At 34.2% G+C, this 23,175-nt stretch overlaps 1 protein-coding gene across 2 annotated transcripts in view; it reads left to right on the top strand.

Moving 5' to 3' along the window:
* Pdcd6ip (programmed cell death 6 interacting protein) overlaps positions 1-19,974 on the top strand; it is a 75,221-nt gene extending 55,247 nt beyond the window's left edge. For both annotated transcript variants that reach the window (XM_027932133.2, XM_027932134.2), the window contains exons 12-18: positions 288-457; positions 8,292-8,540; positions 9,332-9,466; positions 10,867-10,961; positions 16,448-16,571; positions 17,696-17,883; positions 19,317-19,974. In XM_027932133.2, coding sequence (XP_027787934.1) covers positions 288-457; positions 8,292-8,540; positions 9,332-9,466; positions 10,867-10,961; positions 16,448-16,571; positions 17,696-17,883; positions 19,317-19,491 — 1,136 coding nt within the window. In that variant the 3' untranslated portion in view covers positions 19,492-19,974. The remainder of the gene's footprint in view (positions 1-287; positions 458-8,291; positions 8,541-9,331; positions 9,467-10,866; positions 10,962-16,447; positions 16,572-17,695; positions 17,884-19,316) is intronic.
* Positions 19,975-23,175: the final 3,201 nt, after the last annotated feature.

Below are 23,175 nucleotides of genomic sequence, written 5' to 3' on the forward strand. Positions count from 1 at the left end.
TGTTTTTGTTGATTTCTTTGTATGTTCTTGAGTTATATTTGGCAGACACTGATCACCAAATATATTTTAAAATGTAGCTGTGCCCTTGATTTTCCAAATGATTTTGTCAGTTTTCCAAAGACAAAAATGCAAAGATTGATAGGAATTGAGTTTTTATTATCTAGTAAATTGGGGTCATAAAGGAGCATAAGTAAAGTTGAAGACCAGAACTAAAAGTACAGCCACCTCATAAACATTGCTGTTACAATCATTACTGAGCTCTGGAAACTTTCCCCCCTGCTTCCCAGAGGGAACCAACTTCAGGACAGTTTTAGATAAAGCTGTGCAAGCAGATGGGCAAGTGAAAGAACGTTATCAGTCTCATCGTGACATCATTGCTCTTCTGTGTAAGCCGGAGCCTGAGCTGAATGCTGCCATCCCCTCTGCTAACCCAGCCAAGACCATGCAGGGCAGTGAGGTGAGAGGGTGCATTTTGTTGTGGGTGGTCATCTGCTTAAGAAAACTGTGTTTGAGCTATTATATACAATGAACTGATAATGTCTTATTGTCATAGTTTAAAAAATGCAGAAATTTGAGCTATAGCTCAGTGGCACAGTACTTGCTTAGCATGCATAAGGCCCTGGATTTGATTCCCAGCACCACAAAAAAAAAAAGAGAGAGAGAGAGACACACACGCACACACACACACACACACACAGAGGAGTTAGTTGGGGTCATTATATTTAAAGTTATACCCATATACACATTGTGTGACAGTTTATTGTTCTAATATTAATTTCCTATAATATTTTTCATTTATCAAATGCCTTTTATAATCTAGGTACTAAATTCTAGGTACTACATATGGTCACAGTATTTATTTCAGGTTTTATAAAAGGGAGAGACTTAGAAATATAGAAACGTGCCTGAAATGAAAACAAAATAAAAAAAAACCAAAACAACTGAGTTTGATTAGATACTTTTCTGACCAACAATTCTTTGTTTTTTGCATGATTTTATATTGTTTTATATCATATTCCACTGGGATTAGCTCTGTGTGCATGTTAATAAGTGGATAACATTATCATTGTATTTCTAATGATAATAGGAAGGAGAAAATCAATAGTAGAGTATCTGAGTTGAAAAGTCCTAAAAAGAGGAAAAAGTGCAGATGTAATTAATGGCTGGTCACTATGAGATAGGGTAATATACTAGGATCAGATAGAGGCTCCAAAGTACATAGGAAAATAAGCCAAAGGGCAAGAAATACTGTTCAAAACTTCTGTAAAAAGATGAGTTTCCTGGGTAGTAGATTTTAGAAGTTATCAAATTGGTCTTTATATAGAATAATTTCATATACTTATTCGAACAAGACTTATTCTGTAAGGTACTGTGATAATAGGTACTTTGAAAAATTAATGGACAAAACATACAAAACCTTTACTCTCAATTTATGGTTCAATGTAGAAAATTGTTCAGTGTACAAAGATAACTGTAGCAAAGAGTAGAAGTTTAAAAATACAACAGGAACAATGTAGAAAGTATGCTACAAGGATTTCATTTTCAGCAATTTGGAAACACCCCTCTTGCAGGCTTCTTAAGAATTTGGCATATTATGACAACTGGATGAATAAGCAGGAAAAGTGGACTTATATAGGATCTTGGAAGGACTGAGTTATTGGGTATGTTCTGAGTAGTTTCTGTAGAGGTACGGTAAAAATCAGCCACGGGTGCTGGGTAGCTTCCTTAAGAGAAAAGAAAGCTAGGTATTCAAGGAACCTGAATCTAAGGGGGAAACCTGATAGACAGGGAATTAGATCCTTGGTTGACCTGGGGGAGAAAAAAAGGAAATGACTAGAAGATTAATTTGTGAATAACAAAAAACCCCCAAAAGAGACTGTGGACCCAGGGAATAGCAATAAATTCTGATAACCTTTTCTATTTTAGAAAAAGATCTGTAAGTATCCCTTCTTGGTTCTTTTTGGTGTCTCATATATGACCCAGAATATATCCAGCTTTTGTCCTTTGATTTTCCTATTTTTAATAAAAAAGCAAAAATGATTTGTGCTGAGCAAAATCAGAATTAGTGTGCACTGATTTGTTTATATATTATTAAATTATAAAAATGGATGCTTTTGTTAATTTTTAGTGGTATTTCACAGGGGAGAAAACTTTTATAATTAGTATGAAGTTATTTTATTGAAGCTAGATTTTCCTGAAGTGATACAGCATAAATGTTTTATTAAGAAATCGAAGCTTGTTGGTGAGCTATTTTATTATCTTACTATGAAGAAGCCTACTATTTATCTTAAATCTCTTTGGGCATCTAGTTTTAAATATTGAGATATTCTGAAAAAAGTGCAGATTATTGGTAGTTTATATTTAAATGTTCTTACATTAAATACTTTGGACCACTGCTTGTGATTGTGGGTCTCTGATCCACTGGAGTCTGAAACCGTCTATGTACAGCCTTGGCCCTACCATGGAGTTGAACCTGGCCAGAGTAAAGGGCATCTTTTATTTTACCCCCCTTTATAAGAATATTGGCTAGGAGTAATGGAGGGATGCATTTAAAAAAACCTTCATTTCATGAGAGGTATTGCATGAAGAGCACTGTCCAAAGCAGTGCACCTTCCTTGAGAGGATTTTTGTTTTCCTAAATCACACAAAGGCATCTTGTAGATGAGTAGAGAATCTGTAGACATGGGTTTTAATCTTGATTTTTTTCATATCAAAAAGCTTATAGACAAGTGTTCAGAATGACTGGAATCCATTCATTTGGTTCACTACACATTTGTGGAAGGCCTACTACATGCCAGCAACTATCTGAGCATGTGGTCTCTAATAAAGGGGTGTCTTCACCTCTTTGTTAGCTTTAGTGTCAGGAAACTGAATCAGGTTCCTGCTTTTCTGTTATTGTAGAGATATTCTCATGTTTGCCTTTTCTGAGAATAAAATGGAGAGGTCTAAAGGTAAAGTTGAACATTTCATTGTAGAGATATTCTCATGCTTGCCTTTTCTGAGAATAAAATGGAGAGGTCTAAAGGTAAAGTTGAACATTTCATTGAGAGCATTTCTCATGTCCCTAATTGTATTTGGTACTGTTAAATGCCATAAAGAGTTCTGTACAACAAACTAGAAAGAGGTCCAGATAAAGAAGGCCTCTTGGTTTTGTTTTTACATTTTTAAATGGTTGAAAAAGATTAAAAGAAAAATGTTTCATGATGTGGGCATTATATGAAATTCAGACTTTAGTATTCATAGATTAGTTTTTGTTGGAATGTAGCCAAGGCCCCTTAATTTGCATATCACCTATGGCTGTGTTCATATGTACAAATGCAAGAGTTGAATAGCTGCAACATTGAATGTGACCTGCTAAACTAAAAATATTTTGTTTGGGCCTTTCCCAAAAAAGTTTTCCAGCCCCTGATTGGAAACAGAAGTATTGACACCCTAGGTGATCTTATTCCTGCTGTTCTGTTTGACCTTATCTCCCTCCACTCTGCCTTTTGTTCTTTCTGTGCTTCAGACACAGTTGGCCCTTTTTTCTTTCCTTTGTCCCTGTCAAATTTGTTCTTGCCTCAAGATGTTTATATTTATATTTTCTTGGGGTGGGGGTGGGGGAGCTTCCCTTTTTATGACCACCTCTTTTTCATTAATCTCAGATGGCTTATCTTCCCCATCTTTGTAACTGTCAACACATTACTCTGTTGTTGTGTATTTGTTTTAAATCCTTCCCCTCCTTTTGTTTATTATTTTGCAGTGCTGGGAATCAAGCCAGGGACATACTTGTGCTAGGCAGGTATCCTACCACTGAGCTACATCCCCAGCAGGACTGTTGATAGCATCTAGAACAGTACTCAACACATAATCGTTCAGAAAGTATATAAGTGATACATTTAATTGAAGTTAAAAACTAATTGAAAGTGTTTATAAAACACAGAAATAGATACCATAGGTTTCCAATTATTTATATACTTTGATTTGGTAACATTTTAAGTCTCAAATTTGAGTTTATAAGAAAATTTAGGTGGCAGTTTTCTTGTTATCATGGTCATTTATTTGTGAAAGTAGTTTTATTCATTTTCTACATCATTCACTCTTAAAATTAGGCCAGAAGTCATACAACTTGAAATATATTTAAACTAGTGTAAATAAATGATTATTAAAAAGAAAAAGAGGATCTGTATATTAATATATTAATATAAGGGGTCTCTTGCTATCTTTGTGTAGCTGTCCAAAAAATTCATTTATAGACTAGTTGTTTAAAATGGCATTTCTTTTAGAGACGTTAAATCATAGCATTTTGAAATAGCACAGAACTTATTTAATAATACTGGTTTGTTCCTTACTGCTCTGGTAAGAAAATGGTGTAAGTTGGGAGGTTAGCTTTTCTTTGTAACTAGAGCTGGTAGGAGAACTTGTGGTTCTTAAATCCTTAGGGGTTCTAGTCCCTCATTTCTGTTGTCCTGTGTATAGTTAGTTCCTCACTGAAGAGGAAGTTGTATCTGCCTGAACCATTTTATCTTCTCATACTATTTATTGTGATTAGCTAACTTTGGGGTGTTAACACAGCAACTTTGGACCATCCTTTGATGAGAGAATCTTAGTTTCCATAATTCTAAGAGTATACCATCTGGGACTGGGGTGGTGGCTCAGTGGTAGAGCCCCTGCCTAGCATATGTGAGGCATTGGCTTCAATTCTCGGCACCACATATAAACATATAAAATAAAGGTCCATTGACAACTAAAAAAAATATGAAAATATTAAAAAAAGTATACCATCTGTTTAAAGATAGTAGTATTCCAAATGTACAAAATTACAGGAGACCCACACCAAGACACATTATAATGAGAATGACTAACACAGAGAATAAAGATAAAATCTTTAAGGCCGTGAGAGGAAAAAAAAAATCAATTATGTATAAGGGGAAACCAATTCAGATCTCAACTGATTTCTCAACCCAGACCCTCAAAGCTAGAAGGTCTTAGGATAATAAATTTCAAGCTCTGAAAGAAAATGGATTTCAACTAAGAATTTTATATCCAGCAAAATTAAGTTTCAGATTTGAGGATGAAATTAAAACCTTCCATGATAAACAAAAATTAAAAGAGTTCACAACTAGAAAGCCTATCAGATCATTCTCAACAAAATATTCCATGAGGATGAAGTGAAAAGAAAAGAGTGAAAACCAGCAAAGGGAGGATCTCACTAAAGGAATAGTCAACCACAGGAGAAACTAAGTCAAATTAAAAACCATAAATAAATAAAAGTGACAGGGAATATGCCGCAGTCTGGCTGGGCACAAAATCACGAGCCACTCAAGCAGGAACAAAATTTATTTTTTGAAACTGCCGCCAATGTCCGGTACCGCCGGGAAGATTTTTTTCACCCACGCGGCCTCCTCCCGGACCCGCAGAGAGAGCTCCTCCCCCGGAACTCCCTCCTACTGTACTTCCCCAACCAATGGGAACTCTCCAGGAGTCCCGTAGCCGGCCTAGGTGAACAGCAGGAGTCCAATATCCATATGAATGCAAATCTTAACATAATCATATCATCTCAATGGCTAGCTGGCCTTTCGACCAAAAATGCCATGCATCATATACTTGGCTCTTAGCAGGAATACAAAACTTTTTTTTATTTTTTAGTTGTAGATGGACAAAATACCTTTATTTCACTTGTTTATTTTTATGTGGTGCTGAGGATCGAACCCAGGGTCTTGCACGTGTGAGGCGAGTGCTCTACTGCTGAGCCACAACCCCAGCCCCATAACAAATCTTTTATCCATATCTGAATGCTTATATGTCTAATCCCCTTTAGCCATATGTTCCCAACATATATAGAATTAAATAATAAAACTCAATTAATAAATTAAAAATTATATTAATATGGTTAAACACTTACCTTATGTTACAAATTATGTTGAACACTTTATATGGATTATCTTGGTCTTCACAGTGGTCCTGGAATAGGTACTAGGTACTATTCCTATTTTGTAAATGCAAAAAGGGAGTTTTCTAGGAAGCAAGCTGTCCTGGGTTACATAGTAATAACTAAGTCCATTATATCCACTAAGGGAGTATAGTCGTAGTTGAAATATTTTTTATATGTAACTACATTTCATTTTGATAGTTAGGTTCATTTGTTTCTGTATTGTTTTGGTTTGATTTTGTATTTTGAATATGTAAAAATGTTGATTCCAAGGTGTGTGCAAAGGAATCTCGTTTCTATTAATTCCTTCTACTTCATTCTCATATATTCCCTAGAAGTAACCATATTTATTAATTTCTGATTTGTCCTTGTTGATTTTCTTTTTGCAAAAAATACATATATATCCACACACACATGTGTGTATATTTATATCCTAATTTCCCTTTTCTGTCACTCAAAATGAGTACACTGTATATATGCTTTTGCAGCCATCCTCTCTTCCCCTGGCTCCTCTTTGCTCCCCTCTCTTCCCTTATGGTGCTGAGAATTGAACTTATTTTTTCTTCTTAAATACTTTTAAAATTAAGATTAGGATACTTAGGAGATATGGGTGGTAAACAGAGGCCCAAAAGAAGTTCATCTGCATTTAGAAGAAGACTTGGACTTTTCCTCAGGTCTTTGTCCTTTACAAAGGAATGTTACTCTGGATATTAGTGTCAGGGAGTTAGCTGGGACTGTGGAAGGAAGAGGAGGACAGGAATTCTCAGTAATAGGCAGTTGGAGAGATCCATTAGAGTTGGATTGTTGCTGGTGAGAAGAAAAGGGTGGAAATAGAGTTCATGGGCATTTTCCTTATTTTTCTTTCTGCGAGCATTCTTGAGATGAGCAGAATAGAGGGCTTGTGGTTGGTGATCTTCCTTGGAGTCCTAGCAAAGAGAGCAAGATATGAGAAAAAAGGGAAGCTTGAAAGTGGTATTAGAACACAGTTAATACAGTGAATTATATGGATGCAAGTTAGAGGTTGCTTGGATTGAATAGAAGAGGTAAACTCTTAATAATAGAAAGACATATATGTAACCATCTTTCCCCTCCTCATATAAAATAAATATATGGTACATAGTCTCCTTGGTTGTGTGCTATTTCCCAGCCTCAACCCCTTTATCCACCTTGCATACTTTTTTCATATCTCTGTTTCTGTCTTCATGTCTGTCTCTATATATTTCTCTCTCTCACTGTAGACAAAATAGAGTATTTTACTTAATTAAGTCAGATCTTACCTTATCTCAAAGCCATTACAGGGAGGCTCTGTAGAATAGAGTGGTTAAGAGATGGGTTTTGCTGCTGATGTGTGGCATGCAGCAATAATCCTAGCTACTTGGGAGCTGAGGCACGAGGAATGCAAGCTGGAGGCCAGCCTGGGCAATTAGTGAGATCCTGTCAAAAAGGAAGAGGGGTGGGGGAAAAAAAAAAGGCTGGGATGTAGCTCAGTGGTAGAGCATTTGCTTAGTACATGTGTGGCACTGGGTTCAATCTCCAGTACTCTCACAGAAGGGAGGATTGGTTTTGGAGTTAGGCATAGTTAGGTCTCAAATTTCACATAAAGTCCTTTCATGGGAGAAGAACTGTGTCTGGAGAAAGGTCCAAGGAGTTCCTGGAGGAGAGAGGGTACTCAGCTCAGGACCAGCAGGGTTCTTGGTATATGTGACAGAAAGGAATTTCAGCTTGAATCAGACAAAGGTTTATTTAGGAAGGAAGATACACATTGAAGGGAGAATGCGGGCTAGAGGTTTGGGCTAGGGGTCCAATATTTATAGATGGGCTGTATCAGGCTGGACCAGAGGTGGAGCCAGGGTGGAGCTACACAATTTCCCTGTGCTTGTGTTTCCTTCATTTTACAAGGGCATGTTCCTCAAGATTTACAATTGTGCTTTCTGCATCTTAGTGGCTGGTGGGGGTGTTTCCTTTAAGATTCAGTATGTTATCTCTTGATCCTAATAATTTTTCTGAGCTTCAATTTCTTTACCTTCGGAATAGAGGTAATAAATATATACCCTATAGGCTATTATAAGAAACATGTTACATTATATTTGTGAAACATTTAATAGTGTCTGGCACATAGTAGGTGTGGAGTACATTATAGTGGTTACTACTGTTGTTATCCCTGTTTTTGTAACTGGAGGCAACTGAAAGTATATAATGATGACATCTAAATAAACTTGATGCTCAATTTATATATACTTTACTCTCTGAGAAATCATCTTTCGCTGACCATGAATTAACCTTTGTATATTGTTTCCTTCCTGACATTGTCTGCTGCTTTTTTCTTTCTTTGGCAATTAAATGAAGGTGTCTTTTTTTTTTTTTTTTTTTAATCATTTAGGTTGTAAATGTCTTAAAATCCTTATTGACAAATCTTGATGAAGTAAAGAAGGAAAGAGAAAGTCTTGAGAATGACCTAAAGTCAGTGAATTTTGATATGACAAGCAAGTTTTTGACAGCTCTGGCTCAAGATGGTGTGATAAATGAAGAAGCTCTTTCTGTTACTGAACTGGATCGAATCTATGGAGGTCTTACAACTAAGGTTCAGGAATCCCTAAAGAAACAGGAGGGACTTCTAAAAAATATTCAGGTAAAATTTGTATATTTAATAAGATATATGTTTTAAAAATTACAGACAGGATACCCATGCACAATACCTGTATTCATTTAGGAAAAAGAAATTGGAAACAAATTTCAGAGTGCAATGTACTATATTTTGTAAAATTTAATGTGGCACAATGATTTTAAAAAGCTATGAAACAAAGCCATTCTTCTGTTACTAAGATGGTACATGCTATTTAGAAATGCTGTGATGCATCAGATATTTTGGGTTTTTCCAAAATTTTAAAAGATGTGAGAAAAAATAAAAATTAGTTGGAATTATTGATTCCTGCAATTATATGGCTAATACATACAGACATTAGTCAGGCTTTGTAAATAATCCCAAACTAAATGTTAGAAGTTAGTCAGAATTTTTATTTATAAATAAATAGTTTGAACTGTTTAGTAAGATTTGAATATTTCCTCTTTTAGTAGTTAATATGCAGCATTAAACTATGTTTTTTCACTTTTGAATATTTATATATAATCTGAAAAGTTCAAAGTTTCATCTTAATAATTTTTTGTGATATGTATTAATAGAAATCTGTAATCATTTTTGGTTATGTTTTGACATCCTTTGGATTTGTGGTATTTTTACCTAAGAAAAGATTTAAAGCATTTTACTACCCCCAAAACAAATATTATTAGGTATTTCAAGTAATTCTGCAAGCATATATTATCATATCTGCTTTTTATGGCTGAAAAAGGTATCTAAACGTATTATAAAGTACATTAATTTTGTAAGCAATTATAAATTACATGTATCTTTCTTTTAACAAGGTCTCACACCAGGAATTTTCAAAAATGAAACAATCTAACAATGAAGCTAACTTAAGAGAAGAGGTTTTGAAGAATTTAGCTACTGCATATGACAACTTCGTTGAACTTGTAGCTAATTTGAAGGAAGGCACAAAGGTATGAAATAATACAAAAGAAATAATAGCTAACAAGTATAGATATGAAAGTATAGTTTGGGAAGTTAATTGGTATTTGTAGCTAGACCAAATTTCTTTGCTTTGAATTTGTTAGCTTTGATACCTTCATTGGAATTTGGAAGAATGGATTGTATATTTTACCTGGCAGAAAAAGTGATATAATCATTCTAGGTAGCAGGAGTTAGTACAGAGATGTCAAAATATCTTTTTAAGGGTTAGGATGTTGAGCATTTTGAGTGAATTATGAGGGAACAGAATAATGAAGTCTGGTCTATGGTGTGAAATGGAGACAAGGCTTTTATATTTTGTGATGGTGATTTGGTGAGGGTAGAGTTGTGATCTGCTTGACCATCAGAGTGCTCACTTAAAAAAAAAATACACACACACACACACACACAAACACAAACGAGCATCAATGTGCTAAAATATGTATATGGTTTACGTGTGTGTGTGTGTGTGTATGTTTTTTTGGTGCCAGGGATTGAACCTAGGGATACTTAACCACTGAACCATATCCCCATTGCTGTTTTAATATTTTGTTTTGAGACAGGATCTTGCTAAGTCCTTAGGGCCTTATTTAGTTGCTGAGGTTGGTTTCAAACTTGTAATCCTCCTGACTCAGCCTCCCAATTTGCTGAGATTACAGGCATGCCACTGTGCTTGGCTTACTGAATATATTTTAAGTACTTCTTTGCCTTATATCTTAAGTTTGAGAAAGTGCCTTTTTAAAAATTTTTATTTTATTTTTTGCCCCCAATAACTTATTTCTCATATGCATAAGAACCTTTGATACTCAACTCCATAAAGATCACATAATAAAGTGGTCTTGATGAGATACAGAAGGTATAATGTAAAATCCTCTGAATAGAGAGGGAAAATACTACATTGCCTTCCAAACAAAGGATAGTAAAATGCCATCTTAGTTTGACTTAAATACTTTGTTCAAATAGATAAGCAGAGAAAACTTAGCAGAGAGCCTTCAGAAATTCTTTGAAGATTATCTGAAATGATCCCTACATTTCTCTAGTGAATGTATACATTTAATCCTTCCTCTTAACTAGTTTTAGTGTCATCATTATGTAGTAGTAGAATTTTCTCTAGGAATTGGGAACATGTTCATAATCATGAAATTTAACTTATTGCCACTTAAATTTTTATGATGGTATTCTTTAAAAATGATTTTACTGTTTTTATTTTTTAATGAAGTTTTAGGTTATATTTAAGATTAGGTTGTTGCTTAATAAGTGCTGTGAATATGTCTTGTACAGAGGATTCAGTTCTTAAGTTTGTACCATCATTGGCAAATTAGCTTTAGATGGTGCTACTCCCTAGATTAAAAAATTGTTATTGTTTATTGCTTGTTTTCTTGTTTACTTATAGTTTTACAATGAGTTGACTGAAATCCTGGTCAGGTTCCAGAACAAATGCAGTGACATAGTGTTTGCACGGAAGACAGAAAGAGATGAACTCTTAAAGTAAGTTTGTTTTGTGCATCAAATTTATTTAAAATATTTTGTCTTAAAAATATTATAAAAACATTTAGGGTGAACTTGGTAGTGTGAAATGGGAATTTCCCTTCTTTTCTCCTTAGAAAGCACCAAGCCAATGGCTGCATAATCTGGGATGAAAGGATGAAAACCATCAGAAACTAAATGTAGGAATGTATAGTAAGGTCATAGACGTGACAATAAAACAATTCAGTGTGGCAGATTTTAGGAAGTGCTAATGAAGTGGCAAATAGGTTTCTTAATGTAGGACAGCAAGTATAGAACATGGAAAAGACAGGGTGAACATCTCAGAAAATAACAGCAAAATACCCTTCTGAAGGAGACTATTGAGAAAGTGGGCTGATACATAAGACTTATTTTGTGCTGAATAATCAAATAGAGTTGACCCAGCATTGATACAAAGGAAAAAAGAAAAAAAAAAAATGAACAAAATTGAACATAACTTAATAGATGAAGAATATTCACCAAAAAATTGTCACAGGATATATGAAAAATTTGAACAAAGATATCATGGATTAAAACAACTATCCTGCAACTTGATAAGCAAAGACAAGATATAACTCTGGGGGAAAACAGTATTTGAAACTTATTCACAGTCAGTAAATAAATTTGCCTTATTTATAAAGAACTCCTAAATTAATGAGAAGAAAATAAAAACAGGAAACTAAGAAAAGGATGTGAACATAAGTTTTGCAAACCTGGGAATACATTTTACTCTTATAATTAAATATTTATCCAATATAAAATAAAAGTTAAAATTATTCTGGGGTAGGTAACATTTTTTCTTGGCAAAAATCTGAGTTTGATAATGTGCTTTGTTGAAATAGATCTCATATATTGCTGTGAGAGTACAGAATAGTGCAATCTTTGTATAGGGTAATTTAATTGTAAAGGTCAGAATTATAGATTCAAACAATCCTTTAATCTTGCTATTCTGGTTTTGAAGCTTCTGAGGCTATATGTAGTAGAAATAATATATTTATGAGCTTATTTCTACATTGCTTACAGCAAGTAAAGGAATAGAAATTAATCAAGTGTCTAGGGTTGGTGAAATAAATAAAACTATGATCTCTACAGCAAAATACTATGCAAATAATTTTAAAAAGGGGGATATCTTCAATTTACTGATATGGGAAGATCTCTGAGATAAATAGGTAGGAAGAAGTAATATATAGGATAAGAGTACAGAGTATGCTTTTTGTGTAAGAAGGGAGAAAATAAAAATATTTAAGGGCCGGAGTTGTAGCTCAGTGGTAGAGAGCTTGTCTAGCACATGCGAGGCACTGGGTTCAATTCTCAGCACCACATAAAAATAAATAAATAAAGGCACCGTGTTCATCTACAACTAAGATATATTTTTTTTAAAAAGAAATAAATATTTAAATTGGTCTGTTTATGCACAAGGAAGCTTTGGGTATTCTTTGGAAGAAATATTTTCAAATATTTCTTTTTTTGGTACTTAAGATTGAACTCTGGGATGCTTTACTATCATGCTACATCCTCAGCCCTTTTTATTTTTTATTTTTAGACTAGGTCTTGCTACGTTGTTTGGGATCTTGCTGAATTGTAGACTCTGTCCTTGAACTTTGTGATCAGTCTTCTGAGTTGAGATTACAGTGTATACTGTGCCTGGCTATTTTCCGAGATCAGGCGCGTTCAGGGTGGTATGGCCGTAGACGGTGAGAGCCAATGCCTGGCTATTTTCAAGTATTTCTTATTTCAAATTTCTGGTTTGAAAACTAGATTTGTTATTATATGCACATGTATTTCTGTATTTGTACTATAAACAAAATTAGTTCTGAGGTGGTCATAAACTTTTCAAGTGTTTTCGGCTCAGTGATTGAAAGATGAATGAATGATATAAAAGTAGACCATATAATAACATAATATTTTAAAAAATCTGAGGGCTTATTTTGTTAAAATAATCATTGTTGATACCCAAGACCTAAATTCGTTAAAAGTTTTTTTTATTGAATAAAATGTACACCGAAAAGGTACATGTAAGGTACATTTTACAAATTGATATTACCCAGGTAGCCAGCGATTACATTCATAGCATAGGAAATTCTCAGCACCCCAAGAATCGATCACTCAGGCATTTACTCCATTGTTATCCTCTTTCTCCAGGACAACCTCTATTGCTTAGGAGAGCATGGATTACTTTTTCTTCTTTCTATACATTATGTAAATAGAATCATATGTACTCCTTTGTGATTGGCTTTTACTCAACATTGTATTTGTGAGATTCATCAGTTGTGTGTATTTGTAGATTGTTTTACCCTTATATCCATATATATATATATATATATATATATATATATATATATATATATATATATATCTCATGTGAATATACTATAAATTATTCTATTGTTACCAGTATTTGAGTAGTTTTCTAGTTATAATAGTGTTGGCACGAGCATAGTAGAACACAGCTGTTTTACTATGAAACAAATGTCTGGGACTAGTTAATTAATTAAAGCTAGTTCAGAGCCAGATGCAGTGTCATATACCTGTAATCCCAGATACTTAGGATTGCAAGCTGAAGGCCACTGGGGCAGTTTAGCAAGACCCTGTCTTTTTTTTTTTTAAGTGCGGGGATGTAGCTCAGTGGTATAACGTTTACCTAGTATGTGCAAAGCTCTGGGTTCAATCTGTAGCACCCTCAAAAAAAGATAAATAAAATAAAGGTACATTTTTGTAGGGTAAAATACTTATCATGCAGTGACATATGCAATTAAAATTGTAAAATTTCCTAGTAGCCACAGTAACAAAGTTTAAAGAAATAAGTAAAATTAATTTCAAAAATGTATTTAACTGAGTATATCCAATTTATAATTTAAATATATCATCAATGTAAAAATTATGAATGTTTTATTTTTTTCCCCACACTAAGTCTTAGAAAAGCAGTATATAGTTCAACTTAAGGACATTTTCAGTCAGGCTAGCCACATTTCAAATGTTTAATAGCCACATGTGCCGGACAGTTGCTATATTGGATGGTATGGGCTTTTGGTGAGCATGTGTATGCAGTGTTGTTGGATGCATATCTAGGAGTTGAATTGCTGAGTCATAGGGTATGTGTATGTTCCGCTTTAGTTGATGTTGCCAGTTTTCCAAAGTGGTTTTTCTAATTTATATTTCTGTTAGCAATATATAAGAGTTCTTGTTCAAACAAAACTAATATATAGTCCTTAAACAAAAAACAAAACCTCAACAAAACACTACTTAATGCAAGTAAATAGTGGTTTAGAAGATAAATATTTTGCCATTAGCTATTCTGGTGGGTGTGTGGAGTTAATGCATTGTCGTTTAATTTTTATTTCCCTGATAACTAATATGTCCTTTTTATATTTCTATTAGCTGGATACTTTGATTTTTTAATATGTCTTTTCATTGAAATCTTTTATCAGAAATTTAAAGAGTACAAAAAGAATGTTTTACTTTGAGCTATATTTTGTTTTCATTAAGGGTCTAAATACTAATGTCAGGAATAGAAATTCTGGTATCATTTTATTTTTACTTTTTTATTATTGATCTTATGATTTATTAGCTTTGATTTACATCATTAGTAAGTGGTTGGGCTCATTTGCTGTATTGTTTGCTACAATCATCTCTGGTGTTTATCAAAAGGAAAAGAAAGGTCTTGTGTTAGGGCTTTATATTTTATATTATAAAATATACACATATTTCTTAGATATTTCAAAATCATCTAACCTTTCACAATTTTATTTTTTAAATTTTCGTTAGTTGTAGATGGACATAATACCTTCATTTTATCTTTTATATGTGGTGCTGAGGATTGAACCCAGGGTCTCATACATGCTGGGCGAGTGCACTACCACTGAGCCATAACCCCAGGCCCCTTTCACAATTTTAATATTGATGAAAAACTTTATCTTCCAAGCAACTGTTTACTTATGTCAAGTAGTTTTTTTTTTTTTTAAGGAATGTATATTAGTTTTCTTTGTGTTTGCAGTGTCAAATTTATCTTCCAAATGGGGCTCTTTCTGAGGGTGAAAGTGTGGGTGACAGATATGAAGGGTGGCTGTTAATTGTTATATCCCGGCAGCAGGTATTGTTGCAAACATTTTGGGACATGTATTTGCTTGTTTGTGTATATTAATCAGTGCTGGGAGAGGTTGATTGATACCATGTATTATTAGAGTACTTTTTACCTTAGGTATTGTTTTAATGAGTTTTTTCGGGTAGATTTCAGGAGGAGATTTTGAAATTCTCTTCTAATTTTTCTTTTTTTGGGGAGGTACTGGGGATTTAACCCTGGGGGGCTTTACCCACTGGGATACATCCTCAGCTGACTACCCTTAACCCCCTTTGTTTTGAGACAGGGTCTCACCAAATTGCTTAGGGCTTTGTTAAATTGTTGAGGAGGCTAGCCTCAAACTTTCATTCCTCCTGTATAAATCTCCTGGGTCTCTGGGATTACAGGTTTGCGCCACTGCACCTGGCTCTTATAATATTTAAATGGTCTTTTCAACAATTTATCTTTTGTGAGTTCACTTTAGTGCCAGGATATGAGTTGTCATTTTTTTTTTTTTAAATAGAGAGAGAGAGAGAGAGAGAATTTTTTAATATTTATTTTTTAGTTTTCGGTGGACACAATATCTTTATTTTTTTATTTTTATGTGGTGCTGAGGATCGAACCCAGCGCCCCACGCATGCCAGGCGAACGCATTACCGCTTGAGCCATATCCCCAGCCCATGAGTTGTCTTTTAATATAAAAAAATCCCAGTGTCAAATTTCTTTGAATATCTTTAGAAATTGTTCATCTATAAATTTTCATCATTAGCTTTCACACCTGTTGTTTTATTTTCTATATAAACATTGATATTATACACTGATTAAAATATTCATGAGGCAGCTCTGAATGGTTGTGGGTTTTTTTCCCTCCAATTTTTTTTTCTAGTTGTAGATGGACAGAATACCTTTGTTTGTTTATTTTTATGTGGTGCTGAGGGTCGAACCTAGTGCCTCACACATGCTAGGCAAGCGCTCTGCCACTAAGCCCCAGCCCCAGCCCCAGCCCCTGGTTGTGGTTTTTGATAACTTTTGGATAGATTATGGTAGGAGTTTTCATTTCCTGAATAACTTATTTGAGAGTGGGCAGTCTTTTAGGACTGCTTGCCTGGTTTAATACATTCTTTACTGAGCCATGACTGTGTGATTTCTTAAAAAGTTTACCTTTTTTCCTAGTCTTCAGAAATAGAATATGATTTAACTTAATTTTATTAAATAATAGGAAGTAGAAAGAAGATTTATGTTATAGTCAAGAATAGAAATGTCATATATTCTAAAATATCATCCCTGTTTGGGTACCATTTTCTGTTTCATATATGAAGAAAAGAAAAATGAGAAAATACATGGTACTTTATTTGTGGGTTTTAAAAATTTCTTCTTTGTGTTAAATTATAATACTCTTGTCTTTAATAAGGGACTTGCAACAAAGCATTGCTAGAGAACCTAGTGCTCCTTCAATTCCTACACCTGCATATCAGTCCTCTCCAGCAGGAGGACACACACCAGCTCCTCCAACTCCAGCTCCAAGAACCATGCCGGTTAGTAAGCCAAGTATATTCTTAAAGTAGAAGGTTTACATTAGTGACAACCTGTTTGCTCTAAATGATAAAACACACTTTGCTTTGGAGGGATTCTAGTGGTCACTACCTGTGTCAGGTGATTAAACTTCTGATGTTTTGCAGTGTGTAGAGCATGGCATCACTTGTGAGTTCTTGCCAAAAAAAATGTGTAAGCTAAGTCTAATCAAGTCTTTAGAACTAAATTTGTGTTGACAGCAAATACAGTGATTAAATAAGAAGCTAAAATGTGCCACTTAGAAAAAATGGACAATTGGAAGTATTTTATTATTCTACTAAGTTGGTCTTTTCTAAAATAGAAAACAAGGGGAGGGTATATTCTAGATTAAAAGAGCTGAAAGATTCATTATAATCAGATGCAGTTCATGGACCTTGAATGATTTTGGTTCCTAAAAACAGCTATAAGAGCTTTTCTGTGGTGAATAGTGACATCAGAATAATTATTGCACATTTTAGCCAATTTCTCACTTGAATCTAGAGTGGATATTTGTTGATATAGGGGAATAATTGTTAATATTTTTAGGGTGAAAATGCAATTGTGATTATGTAGGAAAATACCATTGTTAGGACTGAGTGCCGAAATTTGTATGGCTGGTATCATGAAGTTTGCAATTTATATTCAAATGGTTCTGCAGTTATGTAGGTAAATATTTGGATGCAGTTATAGATGAAGCAGATATGGTAATAGCTACTGAATTTCATTGGTAGATATATGATTGTTTTGAAATACTTTTGTTTTTTAAAGTTTTCAATGTTTCAAATTTTTCTAAAAAGAGTTTGGGGAGTGAAAGGAGTTTACAGTAATAAATCATACTTGTGCTGCTTTTTTCCTACCTCAAATGTCTAAACATTGGGAATAGTAAATGATGAAATATTAGTTATCAAGAAAAGAGCAGTGGCTGTGGAGTTTTCACAAATTGGACAGTTATTCTTCTCCTATGGTACATTTCTAGGGTCAGGAGTGGAAGTTAGACATATATTTGGTTGGATGCTAGAATTTGTCATTTGCTCTCATTTATTTTAATTAATAGCAGTTTGAGAAAAACAAGAAACATTTTGTAGTTGGTGCTTATTTTTTCTTATAGCCTGCTAAGCCCCAGCCACCAGCCCGGCCTCCACCTCCTGTGCTTCCAGCAAATCGAACTCCTTCTGCTACTGCTCCAGCTCCAGTGGGGACTGGGACTGCTGCCCCAGCTCCATCACCAGTCCCTGGCTCAGCTCCTCCTCCACAGGCCCAGGGACCACCCTACCCCACCTATCCTGGATATCCTGGGTAAGGCTGTAGCATCATGTATCACACTGAAGTGGCTAATGTTGTTTCTACCTCTGGTTAACTTTCCTAAGTGGAGGTGTCATGAATGAATGAGCTACAATAGGCAGCTTATCCAAAAATTAAAATAATATCACAGATACTTATTTGAGTAGTTTTCAGTAATTTTCTAGGTTTTAAAAATTCATACTTTATTTTTTTTTTGCATGTTACATTAAACATATCTCTTCTGTGTCAAATTCAGTATGTGTTGAATTGGCTGCCTTTATTTAGGTGCCTTTTCTGAGCAAGACTGATGAGGCCTTGTTATATCTGTATTTTGAAATCTTGGAATTTAATAAACTATTAGGTAGAAATTTACATAGTTAAGAATGTGCTTACTTAAAGGTTAGTCTTCTTTGTGGCAGTTTCTTTTCTTTCTTTTTTTTTGGTGGGGGGAGGGTTGGGGATGGAACCCAGTACATGCCAGGCAAGCTCTCTACCACTGAGCTACATTGCTGCTGTCTTATGGTAATTTCTTAATCTTAAAAATCCAGACACTTGACTACTTTTAAAAAAATATGGTCTAAATTCTATTTAATAAGTACACTCTCTTCAAACTATAAAAACGATAAATAGTAAATATTTGTCCATTATAGTAAATATTGATTCTTGTTGAACAAGAATGTATATTTTCCTGGTACTGGGGACTGATCCCAGGACCTTGTGTGTTCTAGGCAAGTGCTTCTACCGCTGAGCTATATCTCCATCCTCCAGAAATGTGTTTAGAGTATTAGTTTTGCCACATCAAAATGAAAGGACTCTGTTTTTATTCCTTTTATAATAGTGGAATATTTGATCTTATTTCCTTTAATGGTATTATTTTCTGAATAGTATTAAATATTTGATATTCTTTTATTTAATAACAGGATAAAAATGCTTTTCTTTTTTTTAAAATTTTATTTTATTTTAACTTTTTTACAAATACCTTTATTTTGTTTATTTTTATGTGGTGCTGAGGTTTGAACCCAGTTCCTCACACATGCTAGGCAAGTACTCAACCGCTGAGCCACAACCCCAGCCCCGCTTTTATTTTTTTAAAGTATTTTTTAGTTGTCAATGGATCCTTTATTTTTATGTATGTATGTATGTATGTATGTATGTATGTATGTGCATGCATGCGGTACTGAGGATTAAACCCAGGGCCTCACACATGCCAGGCAAGCACTCTACCATTGAGCCACCACTCCAGCCCAAGAATGCTTTTCTTTAACATGTACCTTGAAACAATTCCTTTTTATTTCTGTTGTTCTCTAATATACAGGAAAAAAAATAATAGAGAAAAATGGCTTTCTTAAAATAAAATGAAAAAAAGTGGGCTTAGAATAATTATTGTGTGTTTCATTTTCTAGTGTTTATTTACCAACCCATTTTTTTTTGTTTCCTCTCCCCATCAGGTATTGCCAAATGCCCATGCCCATGGGCTATAATCCTTACGCATACGGCCAGTATAATATGCCATATCCACCAGTGTATCACCAGAGCCCTGGACAGGCTCCATACCCAGGACCCCAGCAGCCTTCATACCCCTTCCCTCAGCCCCCACAGCAGTCTTACTATCCACAGCAGTAATGTCTGCTCAGAAGCTCAGCTGGTTCAGTTCAGAGGGAGAGAAATACCAACCCTGCAATAAGTATACTAAACTCTATGCTCCGGTTAATATAATGTTACTGTACTGAATGCAGTGTATAATTTCTGTCTGTGGCTGAAAGCTAAAAGCTGTGCCCCAGTTCCACATTTGATTGCACACGTGAGATTTTGCTGCTATTGCAGTATAAATAATAGGTATAATAGGATTTGAAATAAATTACATTACAGTTCATAAAAGTTGAAAATGAGAAATTAAACCTGCAAATGAAACGTTTGAAGTTAGTATACTTTCTACATAAGATGCGGTTGGGACATCAGATACTTATAAAGATGGTTTAAGTATTGATATTCAAGGAAATCTCCTTTCTCTTTTGGTTTGTTGATTTGGTTTAATTTCCATTATGATATTTTACATAATCAAGGCATTGTAAATCTTATAATTTAAAAATAAATTACTTAAGAACAGTTGTCATTGTTATGTTTTGTCATTGATTCTTATTATTGTCTAATTTCTTTCTGGTATTAGTCTCTCATTTTGTATGTTCACAAGTTAAAACAGATGCTGTGTTTAAGTGCACAAGTAGTGCAGATTACTAGTCAGGTTCAAGGATGTTTTTATAGGAAGACTGAAAGAATAGTATCATAATTTATCTTTCATATGCTGATTATTAAATTACTTTTGACGTTTGTTTAAAAAGTCCTATAATGTGGAAGAAACACAATTGTTACCAAAGATTCTTCAAATAAATATACAAGTATTATATATAAAAATCTATATAATGTTTTATTGTTAGCTTCTCCAAGAAATTGATGCAAATTCTGGTAATAATTCTTTTAGTTTTTTTCCTTAACATGGTTAAAATAAATACAAGTCATGGACAGTTCTGTCAAATGTAATAGAATTGTTTGGAGAAAATTTACTGTACCCCTCTATTCCTTTTTTTCCACCTTACTGTCTTAACCTAGTAATATTTAATGCACAGTGTGTATGGATATATTTTACTTAGCCCTTTCCCTTTTTTTTCTCCTGAAGGATTGGACCATTTTATAATATGGAGGGAACACAAAACAATTGTTGGGAACATGTACCAGTTCTGAAATAGGTTGTATATTTAGCATTAGCCTCTGCTGTTAGGATAGTCATTGTATAAACCTCAGTAAAATAATGAAGATGCACCATGGAAAGAGAAAAGAAGAAAGGTGTGAGTTGGGCAACATCACAGTGGGGGCTGTTCTGAACACATTAGGTTACAAACAGAATTCCAGCAAATTTGTGTTTATTTTCTGAGTTTTAATGGTGACTTTTTCTTGCATTATTGTTTCATTTAATGATACTGTCACTTGGTCCACTGTTGTTTTCATTGACTATTTAGGTTTATATTTTGAATGTTGGACTGAAGGTATGATTGTAAAAGGGAGTATACTGGCTTAAAAATATATGTGTATTTTAAAGAATCTTTGTTGTATGTAGAAAACAGAAAGACATGTTAATTCACTGACCTTCAATTACATGGAATATTGAAATTGGGTTAAAGTCCAGTAATTAAACATTGGCAAAAATAGCTTTTTTTTTTTTTTATAACGTATCTTTAAATTTTATGGGTTTACCAAAGTGTGAGATGGGTTTTTTTGACTCCTCTGTAAATGGCTTTTAAGTTCTACATTTTTACCACTTGAGGTATCTTATACTAACATAAGACACCCAGTGAGAGTTAGTGATATCCCAAATTGCTAGTTTATAATTCTTATTAATGTAGAAACAAGGAAAAAACAAAATTGGCCTGAATATTCTCTTGGGGAAAGAGGGCACTAAAGGAAAGGGTAAGTGCATTAGAGGGCCACAAGGAATATAAGGGCAGTTAGCCCATTCTGTATGCAAAGCTGGGCCTGCTCCCAGAAAGCCACAGAAAGATGATGTAGGAACCCTAGGAAAGAAGCCTCCATGGCTCCTTGTGGCCGCTTCTCTCTGCTCACCTGACTCCTCAGCTGTGTTAGTAAAGCCTCTTTTATATAGTGACCCAAACTCATTGTCTTGTCAGTTCACTTATCTTGTAGGTTTTTAAATATACTTTCTTTTTGTCACCCATGTTTAGGTTCAAAAAACTGTCTTTGTAGCCCTTGAGTGCTGGGTTTGTCTTCATAGGCTGATACAGTTGCATTGAAGTGACGTGAAAAGAAGCTTTCTCTTATATGTATTTTACATTCTAGCGAACATAAAGAAAGCCCTCACTCAGATTGGTTTTTATTATGAAACTTTTAAATTTGCTGCTTAGCTTCCTGTGTTCCACAAAATACCCTAAAAAGCAATGGATAATGCTGTATATTTACAGGTAGGGGGGCTTCACTCTGTGGCTCAGGTATGTTGTTCCCATGTAAATAGTTTGGCTTTTTTGTTATATTCTTAAACTAAAGGAGTGATTCCCAAGCCATTTATATTTGGCTTTGGGATTCTGTTTTAAAATGGATTATACTTGTAACAGTGAAGCTCTACACAGAGAAACTAGTAGGGGTAAAACTGTCTTCCTTCTATTTCCTGTTCCTGGTTGGAGACAGATGGCCTGACTTCTCAGTCTGGTGCAAAACATTGGTTTAAAGAGAGCTAATTCTAATGCCCCTTGGTCTTTATACTCAGTCAAGAAAAATATCATTTATCACTGCAAAGCAGTCTTTTTGTAAGCTATCCCTGAACCCATGCCCCATCATCTTTGCAATTTATAATTGGCCCCACCCCTGACAAATCTGAGGAGTAACAACAACAAAAAAAGAACAGATTTCACAGAGCCTGGTGTCCCTAATGTTGTATCCCAGTCAGCAGCCTTTCTAATCAAAACCAATTTTAAAACACGTTTTCCATTAAAGCTTTACAGTTTGCAAAAGTGCTTTGTACACATTTTCTAATTTCATAAACAGGATAAAATATAATTTGTTAAGTAGGCTTCAGTTTGCTATGGGATTTTTTTTTTTTAAATGATTGGTATACCTTGAATAGTCTTGCTACAGCCCAGTGGCATCTCATTTTTTTAGACTTCTGCAATTAGTTGATTCTCAGTATAAGGGAGGATACAAAGCAGGAAAAACCTGCTATAGTGTTACAATTGCTGGTTAAATATAGACTTTAGAACTAAGTGGTTGATTATAAGATTTACATGGAAAAGCAAAGAAGGAAATTATATTTTTCAAGAAAGAGAATATTCAGGCTTTATTTCTGGTATGAAGTTTATATTTTTTAAAAAAATCCTATATTATCACACCAGAGATTTTAGATTCTTTTCTGGTTAAAAACATTGCTGGTGGTTGGATTATATTTTTATTGTATTCATTTCTCTTAGGGGGAAAATTGTAAAGAAACAAAAAGGTTCCAGATGAATGTATCGTAGAAATAAAAGTTGAAAGATTCTTACTTCCTTGGAGTATGAATTCTTATTTAAAGTGTTTATCCTTCAGCTTTATAGTTCCATAGTTTCTTTGATAAATGCTGGGCTGGGAAATAAATAACACCCACTTTGATAAAACTTGAGACTACAAAACAAAGACAATGTTGTTTAAATTTTTTTTTTTTTAACAGCTGTGAACTCTGTAATTTAACTGTCATGGGTGGACCATGTTTTTCATTACTTATAATTTACCCCAGTTCTTTCAGATAGGTATTTAAGAGCCATTTTTTAG

Source organism: Marmota flaviventris, chromosome 1 (genome assembly GCF_047511675.1).
Source record: "Marmota flaviventris isolate mMarFla1 chromosome 1, mMarFla1.hap1, whole genome shotgun sequence".
Taxonomy (NCBI): Eukaryota; Metazoa; Chordata; class Mammalia; order Rodentia; family Sciuridae; genus Marmota; species Marmota flaviventris.